This window comes from Callithrix jacchus, chromosome 2 (assembly GCF_049354715.1).
Source record: "Callithrix jacchus isolate 240 chromosome 2, calJac240_pri, whole genome shotgun sequence".
NCBI classification, from domain to species: domain Eukaryota; kingdom Metazoa; phylum Chordata; class Mammalia; order Primates; family Cebidae; genus Callithrix; species Callithrix jacchus.
The window spans coordinates 131,407,341-131,431,528 of NC_133503.1; the positions used below are offsets into that span (position 1 = coordinate 131,407,341).

The 24,188-nt window shown below is 39.5% G+C and overlaps 1 protein-coding gene across 1 annotated transcript in view; it reads left to right on the top strand.

The window, feature by feature from the left end:
• Positions 1 to 1,149: 1,149 nt before the first annotated feature.
• Positions 1,150 to 24,188, top strand: part of HOMER1 (homer scaffold protein 1) — a 178,406-nt gene continuing 155,367 nt past the window's right edge. Inside the window, exon 1 of the mRNA XM_035291337.3 lies at positions 1,150 to 1,394. Coding sequence (XP_035147228.1) covers positions 1,309 to 1,394 — 86 coding nt within the window. The 5' untranslated portion in view covers positions 1,150 to 1,308. The remainder of the gene's footprint in view (positions 1,395 to 24,188) is intronic.

Consider the following 24,188-nt stretch of genomic DNA (forward strand, 5'->3'; position numbering starts at 1 on the left):
ATGAATTCACTGCTATGTTTGCTGTCCCCATAACTTGAGGAAAGCTCTTAAAGGCCAGATTTCTTATGGACAATCCATCCACAACTACATTTTAGTAATTAGAACCAAGAGACTTGGAAATGATCCAAGAAAAGCAAAGAAGGGACTGGTGTTAGGGTACATATGGGGCAGCAGAATGGCTTCCTCTCTCTGCTATACAGCACCAGGGTCTGTCACAGGCAACAGAGCAGTGAAAGGAAATGCAGCTGGCATATCTATAAGAACTTAGGGGATAGGAAACTGTGACCAAGATTAGATAACCACATATGATTATTTAATTTAATTTTATTATTTTTTTGAGACAGGATCTCACTTTGTTGCTTGGGCTGGAGTGCAATGGCATGATTTTGGCTCACTGCAACCTCGATTTCCTGGGCTCAGGATATCCTTCCATCTCAGCCTCCCAAGTGGGTGGAACCACTAGGCATGTGCCAGCACACCTGGATAATTTTTTTGTATTTTTTATGAAGACAGGGTTTTGCCATGTTGTCCAGGCTGGTCTTAAACTCCTAGGCTCAGGCGATTTGCTTGTCTAGGCCTCCCAAAATGCTGGGATTAGCCACTGTGCATAGCTTTTATTTTGTAAATAGCAAATACTGTAACAGAATCAATAGCTTTATTAAATTTGTCCTCCAAACCACAGAAGAAATGTAACAATGTAGGAGAAAGGCACATTGAAATGGAGAAATAGAGTGGGCAGGCATCAAAAACAAATGTGCGTTTTGACAAAAGCTTGCCTAAGATTAATTGTGTTCACTTTAAAACCCATTTACACCTTGCCCCTTCCTCTTAACAGAAACATTGCTTTCCTTCAGGGACTGGAGAAAAATGCAGCACAAGGCAAAAGGTATGGGCTTTGGAGCTAGACAGACTTGAGTATGAGCCCCAGATCCTCCTGTAAAAATTATATGGCCTTGGCGCAAGCTCGTGCCTCAGTTTCCTCCTCTGTAAAATGTGTGTAATAACAGTACCTACCCCACAGAAGCTTAAATGATTAAATGAGGCAATATATGAAAAGTTCTTAGCACAGTGGGTATCACATATTCAGCTCTAAATTAATCTTAGCTATTAGTCTCATTCTAAAAATAGGATTCAAGAGGCAGGAGAACTGCCAGTGTGCTGGATCCACAGCTGGCTACAGGCGAATCAGAACTGGTCCACCATGTTTATGGAAATGGTGGTATAAATTAAATTGTGTACATGTAAGTTAGTGCAAACTCTAGAGCATTCCAAGGGAATCTGACTGTGCCACTGAATCCTCTGTCATAAATGCCTCTAGATAGTGAGTGGGCAGCTGGACATGAAGAAGTCTCCCAAGAAATTCTGCCAGACAGCTTGGTTTTGTTACCTGATAGGTAAGTTCTTCATAATTCTAAAACAGAGTTTTATTTCTTTATGGCAGTATTTCATGTTTATAAGTGTGTGCATTGCTAACTGACTTTAGATTGGTTTTGTTATCTTTCATCTTTCTAAAAAAAAAAAAAGACTCAAAAGTTTAAGTGGCTTCAAGTTTACATCTTGTGTAGGAAAATTTGCCCTCCAGTACCAAATGACTTTATAAAACAAAACTCGTGCATTTGTGCAACCAGCAGAGGTGGGTTCCCTCCCAGCTGACTCATCTACCACACTTCCTGCAGGACGGATTCAACTTAGCATATTTGCAATCACTGGCCAAAGACCAAGGAGACAGCCCTGGGGATTTCTTCCTGGGACACTTCTCAAGGAAAACTCAGCTCCTTAGATAGAACAGCAGACTTATTTTGAACCAACCATCAGCCAAGATTGAACTAGGAGACTACCTGTAATTTAGAGTATTTAAAAGAAGTATACAATAATAATTACATCCAACAGTTATATAGCACTTACTGCCCACCACTGTTCTGTTTTACTTTTATTAACTCATTTATTCTTAACAACCCCATGAAGTCCTTACTGCTATTGTCATCATTCCCATTTAACAGATAAGGAAACTGAAGGACAATGAGGTTAAGTAACGTATCTAAGACTACACAGCAAGTAAGAAGCAGAGCCTGAGATCAAATGGAGGCAGTCTGGCTCCAGTCTGTGCCTTATTTACCTGTGCCTTATTTACAAGTGCTTTTTAAATTTTTGGCCAATGCTTTTGATGCTACTGCAAATATGTAGACTTTAAAGACTATTTTATTTAATCAAAATGATTTATAATATTTGATTTTGGTACTAAGTCAGTTTGCACTTTCTCAGGACTTTTGAGTTGTCAGTTCTTTGCCAAAATGATTATGGGATTACAATACATTTTGTGGATAAAGAATGAGAAACAGGCCGGGCACAGTGACTCATGTGTATAATCCTAGCACTTTGGGAGGCCAAGGCGAGTAAATTACTTTGAGCTCAAGAGTTCGAGACCAGCCTGAGCAACATGGCAAAACCCCATCTCTACAAAAAACACAAAAATTAGCCAGGTATGGTGGTGTGCACCTGTAGTCCCAGCTACTCAGGAGGCTGAGGCAGGAGGATTGCTTGAGCCCAGAAGGAAGAGGTTGTAGTGAGCTATGATCTCACCACTGTATTACAGGCGATAGAAGAAGACCTTGTCTCCATTTAAAAAAGAGAGTTATGTGGAACTGTGGTATTGGTTTTTGTTGTTGTTGTTGTTGTTGTTTTTGTTTGTTTTTTTGAGACAGAGTCTCGCTCTGTTGCCAGGCTGGAGTGCAATGGTGCAATCTTGGCTCACTGCAACCTCCGCCTCCCAGGTGCAAGCAATTCTGCCTCAGCCTCCTGAGTAGCTGGGATTACAGGCGTGCGCCACCATGCCCAGCTAATTTTTGTATTTTTAGTAGAGACGGGGTTTCACCATGTTGGCCGGAGTGGTCTCAATCTCTTGACCTCATGATCTGCCTGCCTCAGCCTCCCAAAGTGCTGGGATTACAGGTGTGAGCCACTGCAACCAGCTGGAATTGTGGTATTGTATCTAAGGTATTATGATTATAAAATATATCTTTGCTTTTTTGTTTTTTGTATGCTGTCATTTTTCAGTATTATTTCTAAGAAGAAAATATCATTTTTCATAGTGTTAAAATGAGCAAGGGTAAACTGGGCATGGTGACTCACACCCATAATCCAGCACTTTGGGAGACCAAGGCGGAAGGATCATTTGAAGTCAGGAGTTCGAGACCAGCTTGGCCAACATGGTAAAACCTCGTCTCTACTAAAAAAATACAAAAATTAGCTGGGCATGGTGGGGCATGCCTGTAATTTCAGCTACTCGGGAGCTTGAGGCAAGAGAATCGCATGAACCCAGGAGGCAGAGGTCAGAGTGAGCCAAGATTGCACCACTGCACTCAAGCCTGAATGAGAGTGAGACTCCATATCAAAAAATAAAAACAAATGAGCAAATATACACACATCAGGTTTTAGCGGAACAAGGAGCACAGCACTGCAGCTCAATTACACACGTAGAAGCAAATACATTTATGTAACTGCTTAAATTTTACCACTTAAGCACTACTTTTTACAAGAATAAAAGTAAAGTAATTATATTGCATAATCTTTGATTAAAATTAGTTGAAAACCAATATGTTTCTAACATGCTGTAATTCACCTAGCAGCCAATATTAACAATATATTGTTTAAAATCCAAAATTTATGTAATTTCTGCTACTAAGCATATTTGCATGACCTGAATTAAAACAAAACTTAAGCTTATGCTACTTCTAACTGGCTTCCTGAGTTTAATATAAGAGCTCTTTTCAATTAAAAATTTTTTGATCAATATTTATAATTTATTTTGCCATTCTAAGAGAATATAGTTTCACACGTTTAAATTATAAACATGTTGGTGTTCACAATGTTTTTAATATAAGCATTATGAATCCTGGACCTCAGATTTCCTACAGGGCTTTTGGGAACTTGTAGTAAATATTTAATAGAGGATATGAGCTTTCTTTTTTATTTTAATCTTTATTTTTCCTGAAGGGGATATTATTTGATCCATCCATATTTAATCTATATTCCTGTAAGATAACGCCACTGGGGATGTAGTGGACTTATGGAATCTAACTTCCAAATTCCCAAAGGCTCGTTATATATATTTTGAATGTTTGCCTATAATGGGATATTGCAGTCTATGGAACAAACTGAAGCAATTAGTCAAAGGATGTTAAAAGAACAATTTTTATTCCTTTTTTTTTTTTTTTTTCAGACAAATTCTTGCTCTGTTGCCCAGGCTGGAGTGCAGTGGCACGATCTCAGCTTACTGCAACCTCCACCTCCTGGGTTCAAGCAATTCTCCAACCTCAGCCTACTGAGTAACTGGGGCGACAGGCATGTGCCACCACACCCAGCTAATTTCTTGTATTTTTAATAGAGACAGGGTTTCACCATGTTGCCCAGGCTGGTCTCGAACTTCTGAGCTCAAGTGATGCACCAGCCTTGGCCTCTCAAAGTGCTGGTATTACAAGTGTGAGCCACCACACTTAGCCTACAGTTTTTTTTCTTATTCACATTTACAACTAATTGTGAAGATTTCTAAGAATTAATCTAGAGCCAAACTGGTTTTGCAAATGAAGTACTGGAGAATTTTTTTCTTCATGTACCTCATTTGAGATGTAAAAAGAAGCTATTATTTTCATGGAGTCATCTTGTCTTAAAAAACATTTGTGTTGTTTTTAAATGTGTGAGTTGCTCTATTTTAAAACATTAATGGGAAATTTTATTTTTATTTATTATTATTTTTTTTTTGAGATGGAGTTTCACTCTTGTTGCCCAGGCTGGAGTGCAAAGGCGTGATCTTGGCTCACTGGAACCTCCGCCTCCCGGGTTCAAGCGATTCTCCTGCCTCAGCCTCCCAAGTAGCTGGGATTACAGGTGTGCACCACCACACCTGGCTAATTTTGTTTTTAGTGGAGACGGAGTTTCTCCATGTTGTTCAGGCTGGTCTCAAACTCCCGATCTTAGGTGATCTATTTGCCTCGGCCTCCCAAAGTGCTGGGATTACAGGCATGAACCACCACACTCAGCTTTATTTTATTTTTTGAGATGGCGCCTCCCTCTGTCGCTCAGGCTGGAGTGCAGTGGCATTATCTCAGCTTACTGTAGCCTCTGCCTCCCAGATTCAAGCAATTCTCCTCCCTCTGCCTCCCAAGTAGCTGGATTACAGGCACACACCACCATGACTGGCTAATTTTTATATTTTTAGTAGAAACGGAGTTTCACCATGTTGGCCAGGCTGATCTCAAACTCCTGAACTCAAGTGATCCACCTGCCTTGGCCTCCCAAAGTGCTGGTATTACAGGCAAGAGTCACCACACCCAGCCAATAATGGGAAATGTTTAGTCACCCATAATCTCACCATCTTCACAAAATAAAATTTCATTATTTTATGTTTCTGCATCAGATTTGTTTTGCATGTTGCTAGACAGGCTGTCACATTATAATTTTAATGACATCATAGTTCCTCTCTCTCTCTCTCTCTTTCTCTTTCATATATATGTATATGTATATTCAGTCATCAATCAGGCATTTTTAACAGGTATGAAAATGGACAAACACAGGAAAATAAGGGAAGATAACCATTTGTCTTTGAAATGGCTGAATCTTTTAACTATCTCCCTTAAGTATTTGCTTCTGACAGCAAATAGCAAAGCTAACCTTGGTCGTTACCAGTACTACCTTTTGTGCAAGTCCAAGTTGACCTTGTTCAAACTACATTCTAGCCATTTTAGTTGATTTCTCTCTGGGGTTAAGAATGCATCAACAAACGTGGATCTTTGATTTGTTGGTCACAAACAAAAGCTAAACATCTTACAAGGGGATAAAGCTCACCTTTGTCTCAGCTTCTGTTAGCAGGAAGAACTGTTTCAGCCCCATGGAGACTCTGAACAGTATTTTGAACTTATTGCCTGGTGCTTCAGAGCAATGGGATCAATATTTGGAGGCATTTTTTCAAATCTTACAATTCCAAATCAACCTCAGCAGGTCAAACTAAACTTTATCTGGCCTTAACAATTCAAACATTCAATATTTCTTTCCAGATGTTTGCAAGTCAATCATGTGTTTAGGTTTTGTTTGAAGCATGGGTCTTTCATCGTTTGTAATCTTAACTTTTTATGCTCATGAAAGTAATATAAGCTCATTATTAAAAGTTAAAACATTACAGAAATATTGTATACAGTTAAACTTTTGTGATGTAGAGAACCATTGTTAATAAAGAAATAGCAGCTATTCATCAAAAATGTTTTTCTGATTACTAGCACATATCCCTCCCTATATAGACTTTTTAAATTCAACAATTCCTTGACCATTATTATATAGCTCTTAGAAACATAATAATCATACATTACATATTGTTTTGCACAGTGTATCATCTTATATCTCTTAGCTCTCTTTCCCTGTTAGGACTTATAAATTCTACTTCATTCTTTTTTTTTTTTTCTTTTTTTGAGAGGGAGTCTGACTCCCAGCCAGGCTGGAGTGCAGTGGTGCGATCTCGGCTCACTGCAACCTCTGCTGACTGGGTTCAAGCAATTCTCCTGCCTTAGCCTTCAGAGTAGCTGGGATTACAGGCCCGTGCCACCATGCCCAGCTAATTTTTGTATTTTTAGTAGAGACAGAGTTTTACCATCTTGGCCAGGATGATCTCAATCTCCTGATCTCGTGATCCACCCCACCTCAGCCTCTCAAAGTCCTGGGATTACAAGTGTGAGCCACTGTGCCCAGCCTTTACTTCATTCTTTTTATTAGTTACATAATATTCATGTATATGTACATGTACATATATTAACTTAAATCCCATAATGATGGACATTTGAGTTGTTTTCAGATTGGTTTTGTTTCTTTGTGTTGTTTTGTCATAGCAATGCCACCGTAAATATTCCTTTTAAACATACCTGTATATATGTGGAACACAGTACTTTAAAGCTTTAAAAAGGAATGTAACGAAATCGTACTGTTTTAACGTATTTCATTCTTGTTAGCAGTTCATTATTACCAGCCTACCAAGTGTGTAATAAATATTCCAAAAATTTTGTTCAATGCATTTTTCTAGAATTTAAGAATATTGTCCTACAAATGACCTTCCAACAAGGCCTTTTATGATTCATTGAATGATAGTAATAATGATTCCTTGACCATTATATAGCTCTTCAGTTTACAAAGCACCTTCACATAATTATCTCATCTGACTCTCACATCAATGTGATGTATGCAGGACAGGTTTATAGGAAAAAAATGATGCTGAGTTGGAAATTTTTACTGCCTAAAATAGTTATATGAAGTCCTTTGTTCAGCTAACTCAAGGGGTCCACTGTCATGATGGGATTGTGGTATCATATTGGTACCTTAATGTGAAAAAATACTTCTACATCACTTCAATAACTGATGTTAAGTTACTATCCAGTTTTCAAGCATTTATTTAATTATCTGATATCTAGAGATTAGGCTCAGCAGGCATTTTTCAGATAAGTGCTCCAGTAATTGCTACTCCCAAACCAAGTATTTAAAAGACATTTATGCAGTAGTTGTTAAAGGTTGGTGAGTTTCAGTGCCACTTTTTCTTTTTCAGGATGGGAAGAACAGAGGGTAAATATGGGGGGAAAATAGTCCATAGAAATGTAGTGCCAACAGGACAGTGCCTGCTAAGACTGGAAATTCCTATCCCCACCCATTGTTATTTCTGTGTCCCTGTGATCCTTCCTTTAAACAGTGCCTATAATGATTGGGTGCGTAATAAATGGTGATGCTTCTCTCATTTCCCACACTCCTGGTAGGAAGTAGGTTCCTATACAGGAAGAGAAAATCATTGTCCTGTTGCCTCCCACTTTGAGAAAGGAAGCAATCTTGAATGACACTATTGTTTCCATAGCTATAAATTTACTTTGTCTCATTAGTAAATCTATCCACACCCTCAGTTTAGCTGAGAATGCACTTCTGAATTTCCTCTCTTCCTACATCTACTGTAACATGTACAGGAATTCAAAATCAGTTCCCAGATCTGAAATCTTATGAGATTGTCTAAGTTCATTTTCTGTTGTTTATAACAGAATGTCTGAAACTGAGTAACTTATAAAAAAAAAGAATTTGTTTCTTACAGTTACGGAGGCTGAGCAGTCCAAGGTTGAGGTGCCACATCTGGTGAGAGCCTTCTTGTTAGTAAGGACTCTCTGCAGAGTCTCAAGGAGGCACAGGGCATCACATGGTGAGGGGTGTGAGTGTGCTAACTCAGGTCTCGGTCTCTTCTTATAAAGCCACAAGTCCCACTCCTTGGATAACCCATTAATCCATGAATGAATTAATCCATTCATGAGAGCAGAGCCCTCAGGACCCAATCACCTCTTAAAGGCCTCTCATCACTGCCACACTGGGGATTAAGTTTCAACATGAGTTTTGGAGAGGATCAATTTTCAAACCATAGCAGAGATCCAGTCCACTTGAAGCTCTGCTTGAATATGATAGCAATTTCTAAGCAACCATGATTGTACAGAGTGGCTACATCAATATTTAAAAATCAGTTATATTACTTACAGAGAAATCACATTGCTAATACTTTGAAATTCTGATGCTCTGTTCTTTTCCATCAACAGAATTATAGGAAGTTGATCGGCCCTTATCCCATCTGTCCAATATTACTTTGTACTGCTCAAATTGTTCTTGGCTATCAAGTCTTCACTGTCTGGTCTCTTTACTGCCCTGTGTGTAACACCTAGCTCACTCTCACCTCTCTGCCTTTCCTTATATTGTTGCCGTCCTTCAAATCTTCCTGTCTGACCTATATGAATTCAAATCAAGTTTTGAGAGCAAACCCCCAAGTCACACCACATAAAGCCTTCCCTCCTGTGACAAATAGCCCCACTGTTGTTGGTACACAGGCAGAGAGAACTCAACACCTTTCTACACATTCTGATGTCTTTCTATTCCCAACTTGTATCAGTTTTGTACTCTTGAAACCAAGCATTTAAAACAGTAACATGTTTATTGGGTTGCAATAATCATATTAGACACCAGAGTGTAGCATATGCCTTGCCCATTGTCACATCCCTAGGGCCTTCTCTCTGACCCATGTAGGGAAATATACTGACTAACAGGGTTGGGTTTTAATGCATATCTCTGGGTCTCTCAAAATACTCCCATTGAAAATAAGAGTCATCAGTTGATCAGTTTCTTACGCAAGTAGTGTATGGAAATGGTAGATAGTTCCAGATTGATCAATGGTAAATGTCCTCTCCTTCTTGTTTGACAAACAAATTCCCCTTTTGTACACAAGAATGACCTATTGGCCCACATGATATTTATACAGCAGGTACCTTTGGACACATTTCACTGACTCAGGGTATTTTGAGCATGAATATTCCACAACTGTTGACATTTCACTAATATATATGTGTGTGTGTGTGTGTGTGTGTGTGTGTGTGTGTGTGTGTGTATTGGAGACACAGGAGTCTTGCATGTTGCCCAGGCTGGTCTCTAAACTCCTGGGCTCAAGTTTATCCTCCTGCCGTGGCTTCCCAAAGTGCTGGGATTGTGGGCATGAGTTACCATGCCTAGTTTTCACTTATACTTTCTAGTTCACAACAATATATTTCATGTCTAATGAATTTAAAAAGTCCAATTCAGATCATTTTAAAATGCAAGCACTCCAGCCTGGGCAAAAGAGTGAGACCTTGTCTCAAAAAGAAAAGAAAAGCTTAAAATCTCCCAAATAGGCTCCCCTGACTTGTTCTGTTTTCCTTTACTTATGTTCCTTTAAAAAATTACAAGTAGTGTGGCATATCTGGAAGTGAGCATTTCCTGTGATAATTTTATCTGATTTCACGTGGCTAGTCCTACGAGCTACCTAATTTAAGACTTAAAGCCCTAAGTTACATGTTAATTGTTTAGTGTGTTGATTGTGCACTTCCTAACTAGATAATAAACTTCTCAAGGGCAAGGACATGACACAAACGACTTTTTTTTCTTAAGGCTAGTCAAGTGAAGCAGTGGGAGTGGAGAAGGAACAAAGAAATCTGCCACTGGTTGTGATTAATTTGTTGTAGACACCACTGCACTTGGGCCAGCCTCAAATGACTCTTGTACCTGTCATAGCTCATGGTATACCCTTAAGCACATCAAGATGCTCAATATGTACTCATTGACTGAAGTCAATGTCATCTTTGGGATGAGGTGCTTAAATTCCAATTCGATGAGTTTTAGGTAAGTAATAGTGAATCAGATGGGGTCCTGTGAAAGAAAGAAAATTCATCCTAGAGGGTTCAAATGAAGAGACTTTAATGAAAAGACTACTCAAAGATACGTAAGCAAGATCAAGAAAAGAGACAAAGTTCTGTGAGATACCCAGGGACCAGCTTCAGAGGAAAACCCACTTTCCCTCTGAAGAAAGGATTGTAGAAACAAAGAAAGAAAATAGAGTAATTAGCAGGGCCCAGTAGAAGCTGGTTCTGGGAAAGAAGGCCAGTTTGTCTGGGAAGTGTGCAGCTATGTGAAAGATGGGGTGCCAAAGTGGGGCCAGGGAAGACATACCAAAGTGGGGCCAGGGAAGACTTTATACTCTTAGATCTCCTATGTGTTTCAATTCAAAAAGACTTATGGAGACATAGTTAGCACATTTCAGCCTTCTGAGGCACAGTGCAGGGCAGAGATGGGGGCAAAGAGATGCAGGTGGAGAAGAAAGGGCAGGACTGTGCAGGATTGGCAAACTAACCAGCATAGAAGGTTTCCATTATACATGGGAACAAGGAAAGGCTGGATCAGTATGTACAGAATAAGAAAAGCCTGGAAATCCTAAAATTATCTGGGAAACACTAAATCTAACTTAGCCAAATTTAGGCCACACAATTATAGGATGTTGATCTGCCCCATCCCATCTGACACAGTGTTCATTTCTTAATTAAATCTCTCTGAATACATTCTGAATAAATAGATTAAATACTATTAACATTCAGTTTCAATTTTTGCAGGAAATGAACATATATATCTATCCCCTATAGCAATGAATAAAATTCATTTACAGACATAACTGCTGTCACACTCAACAGTTAGGGCTCTACTGCTTGAATGAGCATCTCTGGTGTTTTCATTTGCTTTTGGCTGCAAAGTAAAACAATAAAATAAACATGTATTTTCTGTTAAAATTTATTTTAAATTTAAAGTTTTTTACTTTGGTTTTCTGCCTAATCATAACCACATGGGGGTTAGTGAATATTTACATAAATAGAATCACAGAATAGAAAACATGAAAGTCTTATAATCTATTGTCTCATTTAGCAGGTTCCCACCAGTTAATTCACCTGGCATTGATCAAGTAGTTGGTTGTGGCAAAGCCAGACCAGAATACAGATAGTCTGCATCCTAATCCAGCTACCAATAGTTCTAGAAATGCTTGATTTAGTTCTAATTAAATGGCAAAAGAGCATAGAGGTTAGGGGCAAAGGTTTGGAATTAGGCAGATTTAGGTTCAAATCCAGGTGGATTTTAGGCAAATGACAAATTCCTATTCAGCTTCCTTTTCCTTCCCTGTAAAGATGGCATGAATACAAAATACCTACCCCATTAGGGTTGTTATGGGTTGGCTGAGGAAATATATATTGGCATAATGCTTGGTGTATAGTTCTTTCTTTTTTTGTTTGAGACAAAGTCTCACTGTGCTGTCCAGACTGGAGTTCAGTAGTGCAATCTCATGATCTTGGCTCACTGCAACCTCCACTTCCTGGGTTTGAGTGATTCTCCTGCCTCAGCCTCCCAAGTACTGGGGATTACAGGCACCTGCCATTACGCCTGGCTAATTTTTGTATTTTCAGTAGAGATGGAGTTTCACCATGACCTCATGGTTTCAAACTCCTGACCTCAGGTAATCCATCACCTCAGCCTCCCGAAGTGTTGGGATTACAGGCGTGAGCCAATGTGCCTGGCTAGATTCCACTTTTTAGAGCAGTTTTAGGTTAATAGGAAAAATAATTACCTTTTAGTTCACAGAGATTGATATTAGACCCAGTGAAAAGCTGAAAATAGCTGAAAAGCATAAAGCACTATACAAATATAAGTCGGTATTTTTCTTATGAATAAATAGTGGGAAATACCCAGGACCTAGTTAACACACCAAAAATAGATAAATCAACAGAATTTGATCTACCTAGGATTTTAAAGAATATCAAGGGTAAAGTTGTGCAATTGCTAGCAAAGTTGTGTACTCTGTTATGGCAAACTTTCCAGAGGACTGATGAATTTCTTATCTGAATTCTATCTAAAAGAAGAATTGCAAGCATAGCTATGGAAACATACACATAGTGAATATAACACTATACTGGACAAACTCATTGAATCTGTAATTAAATGGTAGGATCACTGAAAAATACAAAATCTACCTACTGAGAAAAGGCACCATAGCTTATAAGAAAAGTGCACGTAGAAATATTATGAGCTTTTTAGGGAAATAATGACTATTTTGCCGAAGGGGAAACCAGCAAATAAAATTTACAGACATAAGACTTCTCAAAAATCTTTATATGTAGAGACATTTCCTATTCTTAAATAAGAGGTTTTTTTTTTTTTGAGATGGAGTCACTCTGTTGCCCAGGCTGGAATGCAGAGGCAGCATCTTGGCTCACTGTAATCTCCACCTCCTGGGTTCAAGTGATTCTCCTGCCTCCGACTCCCTTAAATAAGAATTTTTAAAGATTGGGTTATCATTAGATTGGCAGCACTTTAAAAAAATATATGGGACAGGGGCAGTGTCTTATGCCTGTAATCCCAACACTTTAGGAGGCTGAGGCAGGCAGATTGCTTGAGCCCACAAGTTCAAGACAAGCCTGGCCAACATGGTGAAAACCCATCCCTTCAAAAAATACAGAAATTAGCCAGGCATGGTGGTGCGTGCCTGTAGTCTCAGCTACTTAAGCCTGGGAGGCAGAGGTTGTTGTGAGCTTAGATTATGCCACTGCACTCCAGTCTGGGCAATGGAGTCAGACCTTGTCTACTATATAGACACATATATATGTGTCTATATATGAATGGGGGCTGGTTTAAAATGAAGCAAGAGTATATGAATCAATGGAGAAGCCTAAACTAAGCAGCAAGGTTTCAAAGATCCCTCTGCTGGGACAAGTATATTTAAAATTTGTGTAAGCAATCTGGAGGACAGAAGACAAGGGTCATATGCTGGTTTCTTCTAAGTAGAGAATGCCTACAATAGCAATGAGAGAAATGATAGGAAAACTTTAAGTTCAGGCAAGTAGAGTAGAAAGGTAGCAGCTTCCATTCTTTTATACTAAATGTACAGGAGTGTTGATTCCCTTTTTAAATGAAGGGATCACAGGGAGATGCTGTTTTTCAAGGGAGTGCCATGGGCAAAAGAAAAGCTCCATGTAGCTGAAGCCTCAGTGTTCATTCTAAAGTAGGTTTTGGGCAAGGGATAGAAGTGGGCTTTCTCTCTGGGTCTAAAATGTGCAATGTCCTGTCATTCCAGAGAAGTCTTCTATAGGAGAGGGGTGGGCAAAAGAACCATGAAGACAGGCTTTTCCCTTAAGGGTAAATGCTTTGTGGAGGGTTAGCTAAAAATTGTAGTTAGGGACTCTAATGTATGAGCTCAGTTAACTCATGGGCAAGCTTTGAAGGCCAACTTTGATTGAGATTTCCTAAGGCCTTTGAAAGATGACATGAGCTTTTGTGCAAGAAAAGGCATTCTTAAAAGGCCATGAGTTTATCCTGGTACCTATGTGATTAATCCAAGTCAATGATAATCTGAACTCCCGTTTACAGATGAAAAAGACTAAAATGTAGCTTAGTTCAGAAGGATTCAGAGATCACTGAACAGGAAGTATAAAAGATTTTCTATTTGTATGCTAGGGTCTCTGTCTGCTTTCCTTTTACACTTGATAAGATCGCAGAGTTGGTATGATATGCCTCTGTGAAAAAAAACAAAACAAAACACAGGTTTTGGATGCTTTAAAGGAAAATAATACATTTCAGAAAGTATTTTTAAGTCAGTTTCCCTAATTCTTTTTTAAAGTAAAATTTGTATTAATTATTTTTATGTACAGAAAACTCAACAGTGTATATTCAGCCCAGTTTGGTGGCACATTCTTTAGCCTCTGCCTTTTTGAGCTTGGCAATGTGAGCCATAGACTTGGGACCCAGGATGCTGCCTCCCCAGTGATGGTGGATCTCATCATATCTGTCATTGTAGTTGGTCCTGATAGCTTCCAGCTTTGCCCAAGCTCCTTTGTCTTCCAAGTTAATCTGTGTGAAGGTGACAATGATGCAGGTTTTCCTGTAGACTAAACAACCCAGTCTTGCCTCCCCCTTGATAAGCAGTAAGGGACCGCTATTTTACAACACAGGGCAGGCAGGAAGATAACCAGCTCAATGGGATCCATGTCGTGTGCAATCACCACCAGCTGAGCTTTCTTGTTCTCCACCAAGGTGTGACGGTGTAAACGCCTGCTCGAAGGACAGGTGGTCTCTTAATGGGGACATCCCCTTTGCTTGTAGCTTTCTTCTTGGTCAGGCCAACAGCTTCTGTTTCTTCTCCTTGCTTTGTCACTGGCCTGTACTTGTGGGCTAGCTGAAGCAGCTAAGTAGCCGTTTGGTGGTTCAGAGCCTGAATGAACTGGTTAATTGCAGGAGGCACTTGCAGCCACTTATGGAGGATGGCTCTCTGCCACTGCAATGTGATACAGCAAGGCCATTTCACAAAGCAGGTAAGGTTTCTTTTGGGCTGGATGTCCCATCCAGTGACAAAATTCTTAGGCCTTTTCTCAAACAAGGGATTCACCACTTCCTTGGCCTCAGGCTTCTTCATGACAGCAGAGACTGGAGCTACCTTCTTCCTCTTGGCCTTCTTTCAGTTTGGCACGTTGGGGAGTAGAGAAGAGAGCCAGTTTCCCTAATTCTTACATAGTCTAATGTTCCCTTTTCATTTTATAGTTCCTCTTAAGTAGCTGATTATAAGGTAATATAAGCAGTAGAAAACATGCAACTAATTTTCATATCAGTAAAAGAAACAGAAAACTGAGAACTGTCTTTCATACGTAAAGCATTTGCTTAGTAGTTCATTTAATTATTACAACAAAGCCTTCAGGTACTAACATTATTTACATCTTAGAATCTGGGAGACTGAGGCTCAGAGATATTAAATAAACACATCCCTTGCTACCTGGCAGGGCCAAGAGAACTCAAACTCAAAATCCATGTTCTTAATATCCCTGTATAAGAATTTACTAATATTCTCAAAGTTCATGTTTGTATTCGAGTGTGATTAGTATTAACATTACAAAGGGCAGTTTCATTAAAATTCTTTCTCATCTCTAATTATCTGTAATTTCTGCTTTTTTTTTTTTTTTTTTTTTGAGATGGAGTCTTCCTCTTAACACCCAGGCTGGAGTGCAATGGCACCATCTCAGCTCACTGTAACCTCCACCTCCTGGGTTCAAGGGATTCTGCTGCCTCAGCCTCCGAAGTAGGTGGGACTACAGGCGGCTGCCACCACGTTCGGCTAATTTTTGTATTTTTAGTAGAGATGGGTTTCACCATATTGGCCAGGCTGGTCTCAAACTCCTGATCTCAGGTGACCCAGCTGCCTCAGCCTCCCAAAGTGCTGAGATTCCAGGCATAAGCCACCGTGCCTGGACTTCAATCTCTACTTTTAAAATATTTTTCATTTTATTCTACATGCAGCTTACCCTGTTAGTACAACATCCAACATTATAGATTCTAAAAACTGTTTTTCAATAGGGACATGTGCTGAATGTCATGACTATTCATGTGCTGGTTCTGGTGCTTTCAAATAAATTTGCTTTGTGGTGCCCACTCTACTGCATATTGAGTAGGCTGTTAATCTTGTTAAAAACCAATAGAAAATATAATTTCAGAATGTTTCAAAAGTAATCTCTCATGTTACTGGAATCTCAAATCTTTTATGTTTCTATTTCTTTGCACAGTTCAAAAAGAATTCTGATAAAAATAAATTTATCTTTAAAATAACATTTTATTCTGATTCCAAAAGGTAATACATACTCACTTGAAAGAATTTACAGTATATACAAATGTACAAAGAAAACGAGTATTCAAAATTTCATTAACCAGAGATAAAATATAATGAACATTTTAATGTATTTCCTTTAAATATATATAAGACCAAAATGTTAACTTTGGTTTATTTTGGGGGTGGTGATGGAAAAATTTTAAGTAAATCTATATGTATATATTCATCTTAGGTATTCATCTCAGTTTTCAAATGATTTCTCTAGCTTAAACTTATCCCATTTCTTTACATAGTGACTATGAACTGTTATGATGATAAGCAAAAATGTGGCTAATTTGCCCAGGCGCAGTGGCTCATGCCTGTAATCCCTGCATTTTGGGAGACCAAGGCAGGCAGATCACCTGAGGTCTGGAGTTCGAGACCATCCTGGCCAACACAATAAGACCCTGTCTCTACTAAAAATACAAAAAATTAGCTGAGTGTGGTGGCACATGCCTGTAATCCCAGCTATTCAGGAGGCTGAGGCAGGAGTATCACTTGAACCTGAGAGGCGGAGCTTGTGGTGAGCAGAGATCATGCCACTGAGCAACAAGAGCAAAACTCCGTCTCAAAAAAAAAGTGTCTAATTAGAATAGTTGTGAACTGAAAAATGTAAATTAATGAGATATAACAGAAAATTTGGCATTTTTGTATGTTTTAATTGGATTTGTTTACAGTGACATGTAGTCACTATATACAAATCAAAGAACACATAAAAGTCTTAAAACTAGCTAACATCTGTTGAGTGCTTTTTGTGGACCAGGCACTGTTCCAAGGGTTTGTTTTCATTTGCTGAATCCTCACAACTGTTTGAGGTACGTACTATTATTTATTCTCCATTTTACAAAAAAGAAAGCTTAGGCATCAAGAGGCTAAGTAATTTGCTTGAAGTCTTGGTTTGCCAAGAAACCAATCATGGCAAAGTAGAATGTTTGTTGTTGTTGTTGTTGTTGTTGTTCATTGGGTTACTTAAAATTTAATGGGAAAAGAAAGATGATAAATTAGGGCATTATCATGGACATATTATATCTTCATTTCAGGAAGGAAAATGATAGTTCCACATGATGTTCTTGTAGATGAAGAAGGTATTAATAAAAGGGGTGAATGCACTCCAAAGAGAGACTGGAGCTGGCTGAGCCCTTGGATTGAAAGGGCAGGTTAGTGGATCAGTATCAAGAACTTGAAGTTACTAAATGACAGAGCTGAAATTCAAACCCAGACAGGATGTCCCCAGAGTCTATACTTAACCACACCCTAAATTGCCTCTATAAAGTATAATGAAGAAAGTGGCAAAAAGCAAGCCAGAGTCTTTGGATTCCATGGCCCAGTGACAATTGAAATTACTTTGTTTTTTGGTTGTTTTTAGAGACATGGTCTTGCTCTGTTGCCCAATATGGAGCGCACTGGCATGATCATAGCTTACTGTAGTCTCGAACTCCTGGGTTCAAGTGGTCTTCCTGTCTCAGCCTCCTGAGTAGCTAGGACTATATAGGTGCTCTCCACCACATCTGGCTAATTTATTTTTTAATCTATTGTAGAAACAGGGTCTCTCTGTGTTGGCCAGGTTTGTCTTTAACTCCTGGACTCAAGTAGTCTTCCTGCCTTGGCCTCTCAAAGTTCTGGGATTACAGGCATGAGCCATCGTGCCCAGCCCATTACTTTGGCAAACATATTTCCAGAACTTTTTTCATGCGAGCTATAACTGTAGCTGACATAAATTCTGGCAGAATATGTTGTGATCCTCCTGGAACATGAGACCATGGGAGGCTTGGGAGGAGTTGCTTAAAGGCCATTTCTCACTTGCCTCCCTGACTTTCAAGAGGGTGTCATGAGATAGTTTCTCACTGTCTCTTGGGTTCGGAGGCAGTATGAGGTTTTTTAGCCTGCAATGCAATTGTCATGCTAACTACTTGGAGTTAGGTAATGTTTCCCAGGCTAAGGGCACAGTCTCCCACAAGACTGACCTCACTTCAGATACCAGCTACTTACATTTCTGATCAACTGGCTACAAACTCAGGGGGCCCCACTATCCCCTTCCCTTAGCTAACTTGCTAGAATGATTCACAGAACTCAGAAAAGTGATATACTTATGATTATAGTTTTATTATAAAGGACACAAGGCCAGTTGTAGTGGCTCACATCTGTAATCTCAGCAATTTGGGAGGCCGAGGAGGGTGGATCACAAAGTCAGGAGATGGAGACCATCCTGGCCAACATGGTGAAACCCCGCCTCTACTAAAGTACAAAAATTAGCTGGGTGTGGTGGCGGGTGCCAGTAGTCCCAGTTATTTGGGAAGCTGAGGCAGGAGAATCACTTGAACCTGGGAGGTGGAGGTTGCAGTGAGCTGAGATGGTGCCTGTACTCCAACCTGGTAACAGAGTGAGACCTTGTCTCAAAAATAAAATAAAATAGATACAAATCAGGACCAAACATGTAAAAAGACATATAGGGTAAAATCTTGGAGGGTCCCAATGTGAAGCTTTTGTGTACTCAGGACACCTTCCTGGCAACACTAATGTATGATCACTAACCAGGGAAGTCTATCTGAGTCTCAGTGTCCAGAGTTTTTATTGGTGGTTCTTTAAATAGGGATCATGGATTGATTCACTGGCCATGTGATTGAACTCAGTTCCTAGCCCCTTTCTCCTCCTCAGAGGTTGGGCTGATAATGTCTTACTCAAAGTCCCATTTAATCACATGCTTGGTATTTCTGGTATGGCCTAGCCCTGTCCTAAGTAATTTCATTAGCATAAATTCAGGTATGGTCTAAGGACCCACCATGAATACAAATTATTTTTTATACAACACGTCCTTCCCCTCTTAGTATACAACTGTAAAACTACTTAGCTGCCTCACGGAATTGACTCTTCAGCAACAGGGTATCCTACCATTCATGTTGCATTGTCATAAAAAATTGTTTCCGTGTTGTCCTATGAGATAAGAGACATGGGAGAATGGGCACTTTTGCTGTTTTTTTTTTTTTCTTACCTGCTAGCTTTGTGAGTAATAGTCTAAATTGTGAAAGGGCCTCTTGTTTATCAGCCAAATCTGTTAGCCTTGCTTAACCTATCATGTACAGAAATAAGAAGGATCCCAAGAGGAAGAGTATGAGGAGAGTTAAAGTGTTTAACTTGCTTTACTCATTTTGATTTTTAAGACCATGTAAATGGACCATTTCAGTGGGCTAGATGTGAGAATCAAGCATGGAAGACAGTGCCAAAACTAAGTTGTGCAGTGGCATGACTGACACCAAAGGAAAGAATGAGTCATTTGGAAGAGACAAGGTAGGGAAGCTAATAGTGAAGGACAACTTTGATGTGAGCTCAGACTTGAGTTGTCATAACACTCTGAATAAAAGTTGACTTTGGGGCCTTTAATTTAACCTATTATCTGATACAAGCATCTTTTCTATATCATTCCAACAACTGATCAAGCAGCCAGTTTCTGCTTCAGATCTAATGAGGAAGAGCTAAACAAATTATTCTCAGGGCAACCAATTCTACTGATATAGATCTGATTGTTTTTGCATTCTTTCTCACACTGAGCTGAAACCTGACTTTTAATACTTTATAAAACCCTTGATTCTTTACTATCTCATGGAGCACATATTTACATAGCCATTATTTATCCTTTGTGACAGCCCTTCTAGGAAGTCAACTATCATATCTCCCCTTGATTTTGTGTTCAGCAAATTAAACATCTGTCTTCACTGATGCTCACATGGCCTTGTTTTGGTCTTCACCATCTTGGTTATCCAGCTATCTCATCAGTATCTCTCCTAAAATAGAATATCCAGATCTGGTTTCATCAGTGATGAATACAATAGAATTACCACTTCCAATAAAATATTTTATTTCAAATTTTTCTTTTTTATAAATGTATTTTGTAAACTTACAGCATTTCCTACCAAAAAGGATATCAAGAAAAGGAAGATAGGAAAATCAAATGTATATAAATGTCTTAATCTGTCCTCCTGCATTGAATTTTAAACATATTTGTATATTTTTAATGTTTTCAAAATAATTTGGTTTTGTTTTATATTATTACAATAATATATACTCATGATAAAAAATGCAATCAATACAAATGGCGTTAATTTTTTTTAAAAATGTCTCTCTCTAAATCTCATATTTAAAATTCCACTCCCTAAAGTTAACCACATTCAATTTATTATATCTATCCAGAATTTTTTTCTGTATTAGGCATCTTTCCATATCAGGGCTGTAGACCTACCTCTTTCTTTTTAATAGCTGCATAGTATTTTATTATATGATTGTACCAGTCCTATACTGATAGACACACAGGTTGTCCCCTCTCCCTTTTTTCATTTTAAAGCAACATTAAAAAACATCTCTCTGTGTGTTTCTTTGCACACTTGAAAAAGCATACCTGTAGGGTAAATTCCTTAAAGTAGAACTGCTGTGTCAAAATTTATGTATGTCTTCAAGGATATACCAATTTACACTCCTACTAACTGTGGTAGTACTTGTTTTCCCATATGCCAAACTTTCAAAAAAAATTGCTAATCTAATAGCTGAATAAAATAGAGTTTGGCCTGGATATCTTTAGTGTGCCTCTCCAGATCCATCTTTGAGCTTTCTTTCTCCTGCTCGTTGCCCCAGGATGATATGGACTACATCATTGGGCTCCTCTGCCCAGCTTCCTGTATGTCACCTTTAGAAGGAGGAATGCAACAGGAGATGGAAGATGGGGTGGGAAGGAGAGTAAAGGTGAGTTATTCATTTTCTGGGCTGCCACCTTGTGGGGTCTCTGTGAGCAGCCTGTGATCCTTAAGCAAAGGACACAGCTACTTCAGGCAGTGCTTTCCACACAGCTGTCTCCGACTCCAGGTTCCATCCATTGCTCCTTCCTCCTGTCCTTTCAGGCACAAACGGGATAGTCTGTGCTGCTAGGTCAGGCACTGTCCTCTCTCTTATGGTTTTCCTATACTGTGCCCCACCTTTGTAAAGAGTAGCATTTTGTTGGGCGTAGTGGCTCACACCTGTAATCTTAACACTTTGGAAGGCTGAGGCGTAAGGATTGCTTGGGCCCAGGAATTTGAGCCAGTATGAGCAATATAATGAGACTCCCATCTCTACAAAAAATACAAAAATTAGTTGGCTCTATTGGCGTGTACCTGTAGTCCCAGCTACTTGGGAGACTGAGGGAGGAGGATCACTTGACCCTGGGAGGTTGAGGCTGCAGTTTAAAAAAAAAAAAAAGTTTTTTTTGTTTGTTTGTTTGAGACAGAGTTTTGATCTTGTTGCCCAGGTTTGAGGGCAGTGGTGCGATTTCAGCTCACTGTAAACTCTGCTTCCTGGGTTCAAGTGATTCTCCTGCCTCAGCCTCCTGAGCAGCTGGGATTACAAGCACCCGCCACCATGCCAAGCTAATTTTTGTATTTTTACTAGAGACAGGGTTTTACCATGTTCGCCAGACCGGTCTCAAACTCCTGACCTCAGGTGATCTACTCACCTTGGCCTCCCAAAGTGTTGGGATTACAGGAGTGAGCCACCATGCCTGGCCCAAAAAGTTTTTTATTAAGCACGCCTCAAAATACCTAATTATGAGTGTTCTGTTTCCTGCAAGTTCTTGTTGCAGGGACCTCAGCATGAGGATTTCCCAGCCCTCCCAATGATTCTAGAGTTACCTATGTCACTTTACTAAATCCCCATATTTTAGTTAGAGCAGATGCTGTTGTTTTCTCTAGCTAATTCATTAAGAACCCTGACTAGGCTGGGCACAGTGGCTCATGCCTGTAATCCTAGCACTTTGGGAGGCTGAGGTTGGTGGATCACCCAAGGTCAGGAGTTCGAGACCAGTCTGGCCAACATGGCAAAACCTCGTCTCTCCTAAAAATACAAAAAATTAGCCGGGCATGGTGGCAGGTGCCTGTAATCCCAGCTACTCGGGAGTCAGAGGCAGGAGAATTGCTGGAACCTGGGGTGGTGGAGGTTGCAGTGAGCTGAGATGATGCCACTTCACTCCAGCCTGGGCTAAATAGCAAGACTCTGTTTCAAAAGAAAAAAAAAAAAAGAACCCTGACTTAACCAAGTAATTTCTACCTAAGGATAACTGAAAGTCCTAGCAAATTCATTCATTCAATAATCATTTATTGAGCACCCACTATGTGCTAGACATTGTCTTGCTATTACAGATGGGAAAGTAAACAAGATAGGCAAAGTTCCTTTTCATGGGGCTCTATTCTATAAATATACTAACATATAATATTATTTTAGATAGTGTTGACTATACTATGAAGAAAATAAAGCAAATTAGGTGGAAGATTAAGGGCTATGGATGTACAGATATTTTATAAAAAATATATTTTATAAGAGATGTAATTTGAACACAAAACTGAATGATGAGGAGGAGCACACTATGTGAAGGTCTTGGACATACGTGATCCAGGCAGAAGGAACAAAAAAAGGTCCTGCATTTGGAGCAAGCTTGTCATACTTGAAGATCAGCAAGAATATGAATGGCTTTAGTCTGTGTGACAAATATGTGGTTTGCTTGCCCAACAGCCACTGACCTTTCTTCCATGCTGAGAGAGTTTTAATTTGGTTCAGTCACAATAGGCAGATGGGATCAACCACAATTTGTCTAAGCCAGTCATGAAAATTTAGTTCCAAAATGTCAATCACTGATTTAGGGAAGAGCATGTAATCTAGTTCTGGCCAAGAAGACATGAGAAGGAATTTTCTTAAGGTCCCTTGAGAGTTTTCTCCTTGGTAAAAAAAAAAAAAAAAAGCTGCCATAAAAGAGAAAAAAACTCAGTCTCCTTCCCTCCCTTCCTGCTTTGTGTGTTCTTTGAATGTGATGCTTGGAAATATAATAATCTTCTAAAAAAGAAAGGACAACAATCCAGGTTTAAAAGACAACATATGAAGATAGCAAAGTAAAAGAATGGAAAGACTCTAATGACACCTTGGACTTTCCAAATCAACTGTAAAACCACCTACCTTCAGACATTTTTTTAAATAAGCAGATTAAAAAATGACCTTATAGGTTAAGTCACCATTACCTGGGGTGTTTGCTCATGCACTTGACAACGCACCAACCCACACACTAGCAATGGAGGGGAAATGGAAACCAAGGTAAGAGAGGTAAGCAGGGGCTAGATCATGCAGTACCTCTTAGGCCAACGCATAGGGTTTGGATTTTATTCTAAGTGTAAGAGATTTTAGTAAATGACCTAATCAAAATAGAAAAAGTAAGGCTTTTGTTTGTGTGTTTTGAGATGGAGTTTTGCTCTTGTTGCCCAGGCTGGAGTGCAATGGCGCAATCTCAGCTCACCGCAACCTCTGCCTCCCAGGTTCAAGCAATTCTCATGGTTCAGCCTCCCAAGTAGCTGGGATTACAGGCATGTGCCACTACACCCAGCTAATTTTTGTGTTATTAGTAGAGACAGGTTTCACCATGTTAGCCAAGCTGGTCTCAAACTCCTGACCTCAGGTGATCCATCCGCCTTGGCCTCCCAAAGTGCTGGGATTATATGCATGAGCCACCATGCCTGGCCAGGAAAACTATATTTTTAGCATATATATCAAGGGTCTCCAACCCCTGGGCCATGGATGATATGGGTCCATGGTCTGTGAGGAACACGGTAGCACAGCAGGAGGTGAGTGGTGGGTGAGTGAGCATTACTGTCTGAGCTCTACCTCCCAACTCCTGTCCAATCAGCAGCATGAACCCTAGGAGCATGAAGGTTCAGGGTTCTTTCTCATACTAGCATGAACCCTACTGTGAACTGTGCATGCAAGGAATCTAGGTTGTGTGCTTCTTATGAGAGTCTAACTGATGCCTGATAACCTGAGGCAGAACCTCATCCTGAAACCATCTCCCCTACCCTTCCCCTGAGAAAAATTTTCTTCCACAAAACCAGTCCCTGGTGCCAAAAAGGCTGGGGACCACTGATAAATATGATAAAAAATATAATATATGCTTTATTATTAACAATAATAGAATAAATATTGACTAAAGATATGAAGGTTTATTTTGGGTGTCTACTTGACTGGCTTAAGGGATGCACAAGTAGTGGGTAAAGGATTATTTCTGGGTGTGTCTGTGAGGGTGGTTCTAGAAGAGAATGGCATTTGAATCTGTGGACTGAATACAGAAGATCCACCCTCACCAATGTAGGTGGGCACTGTCCAT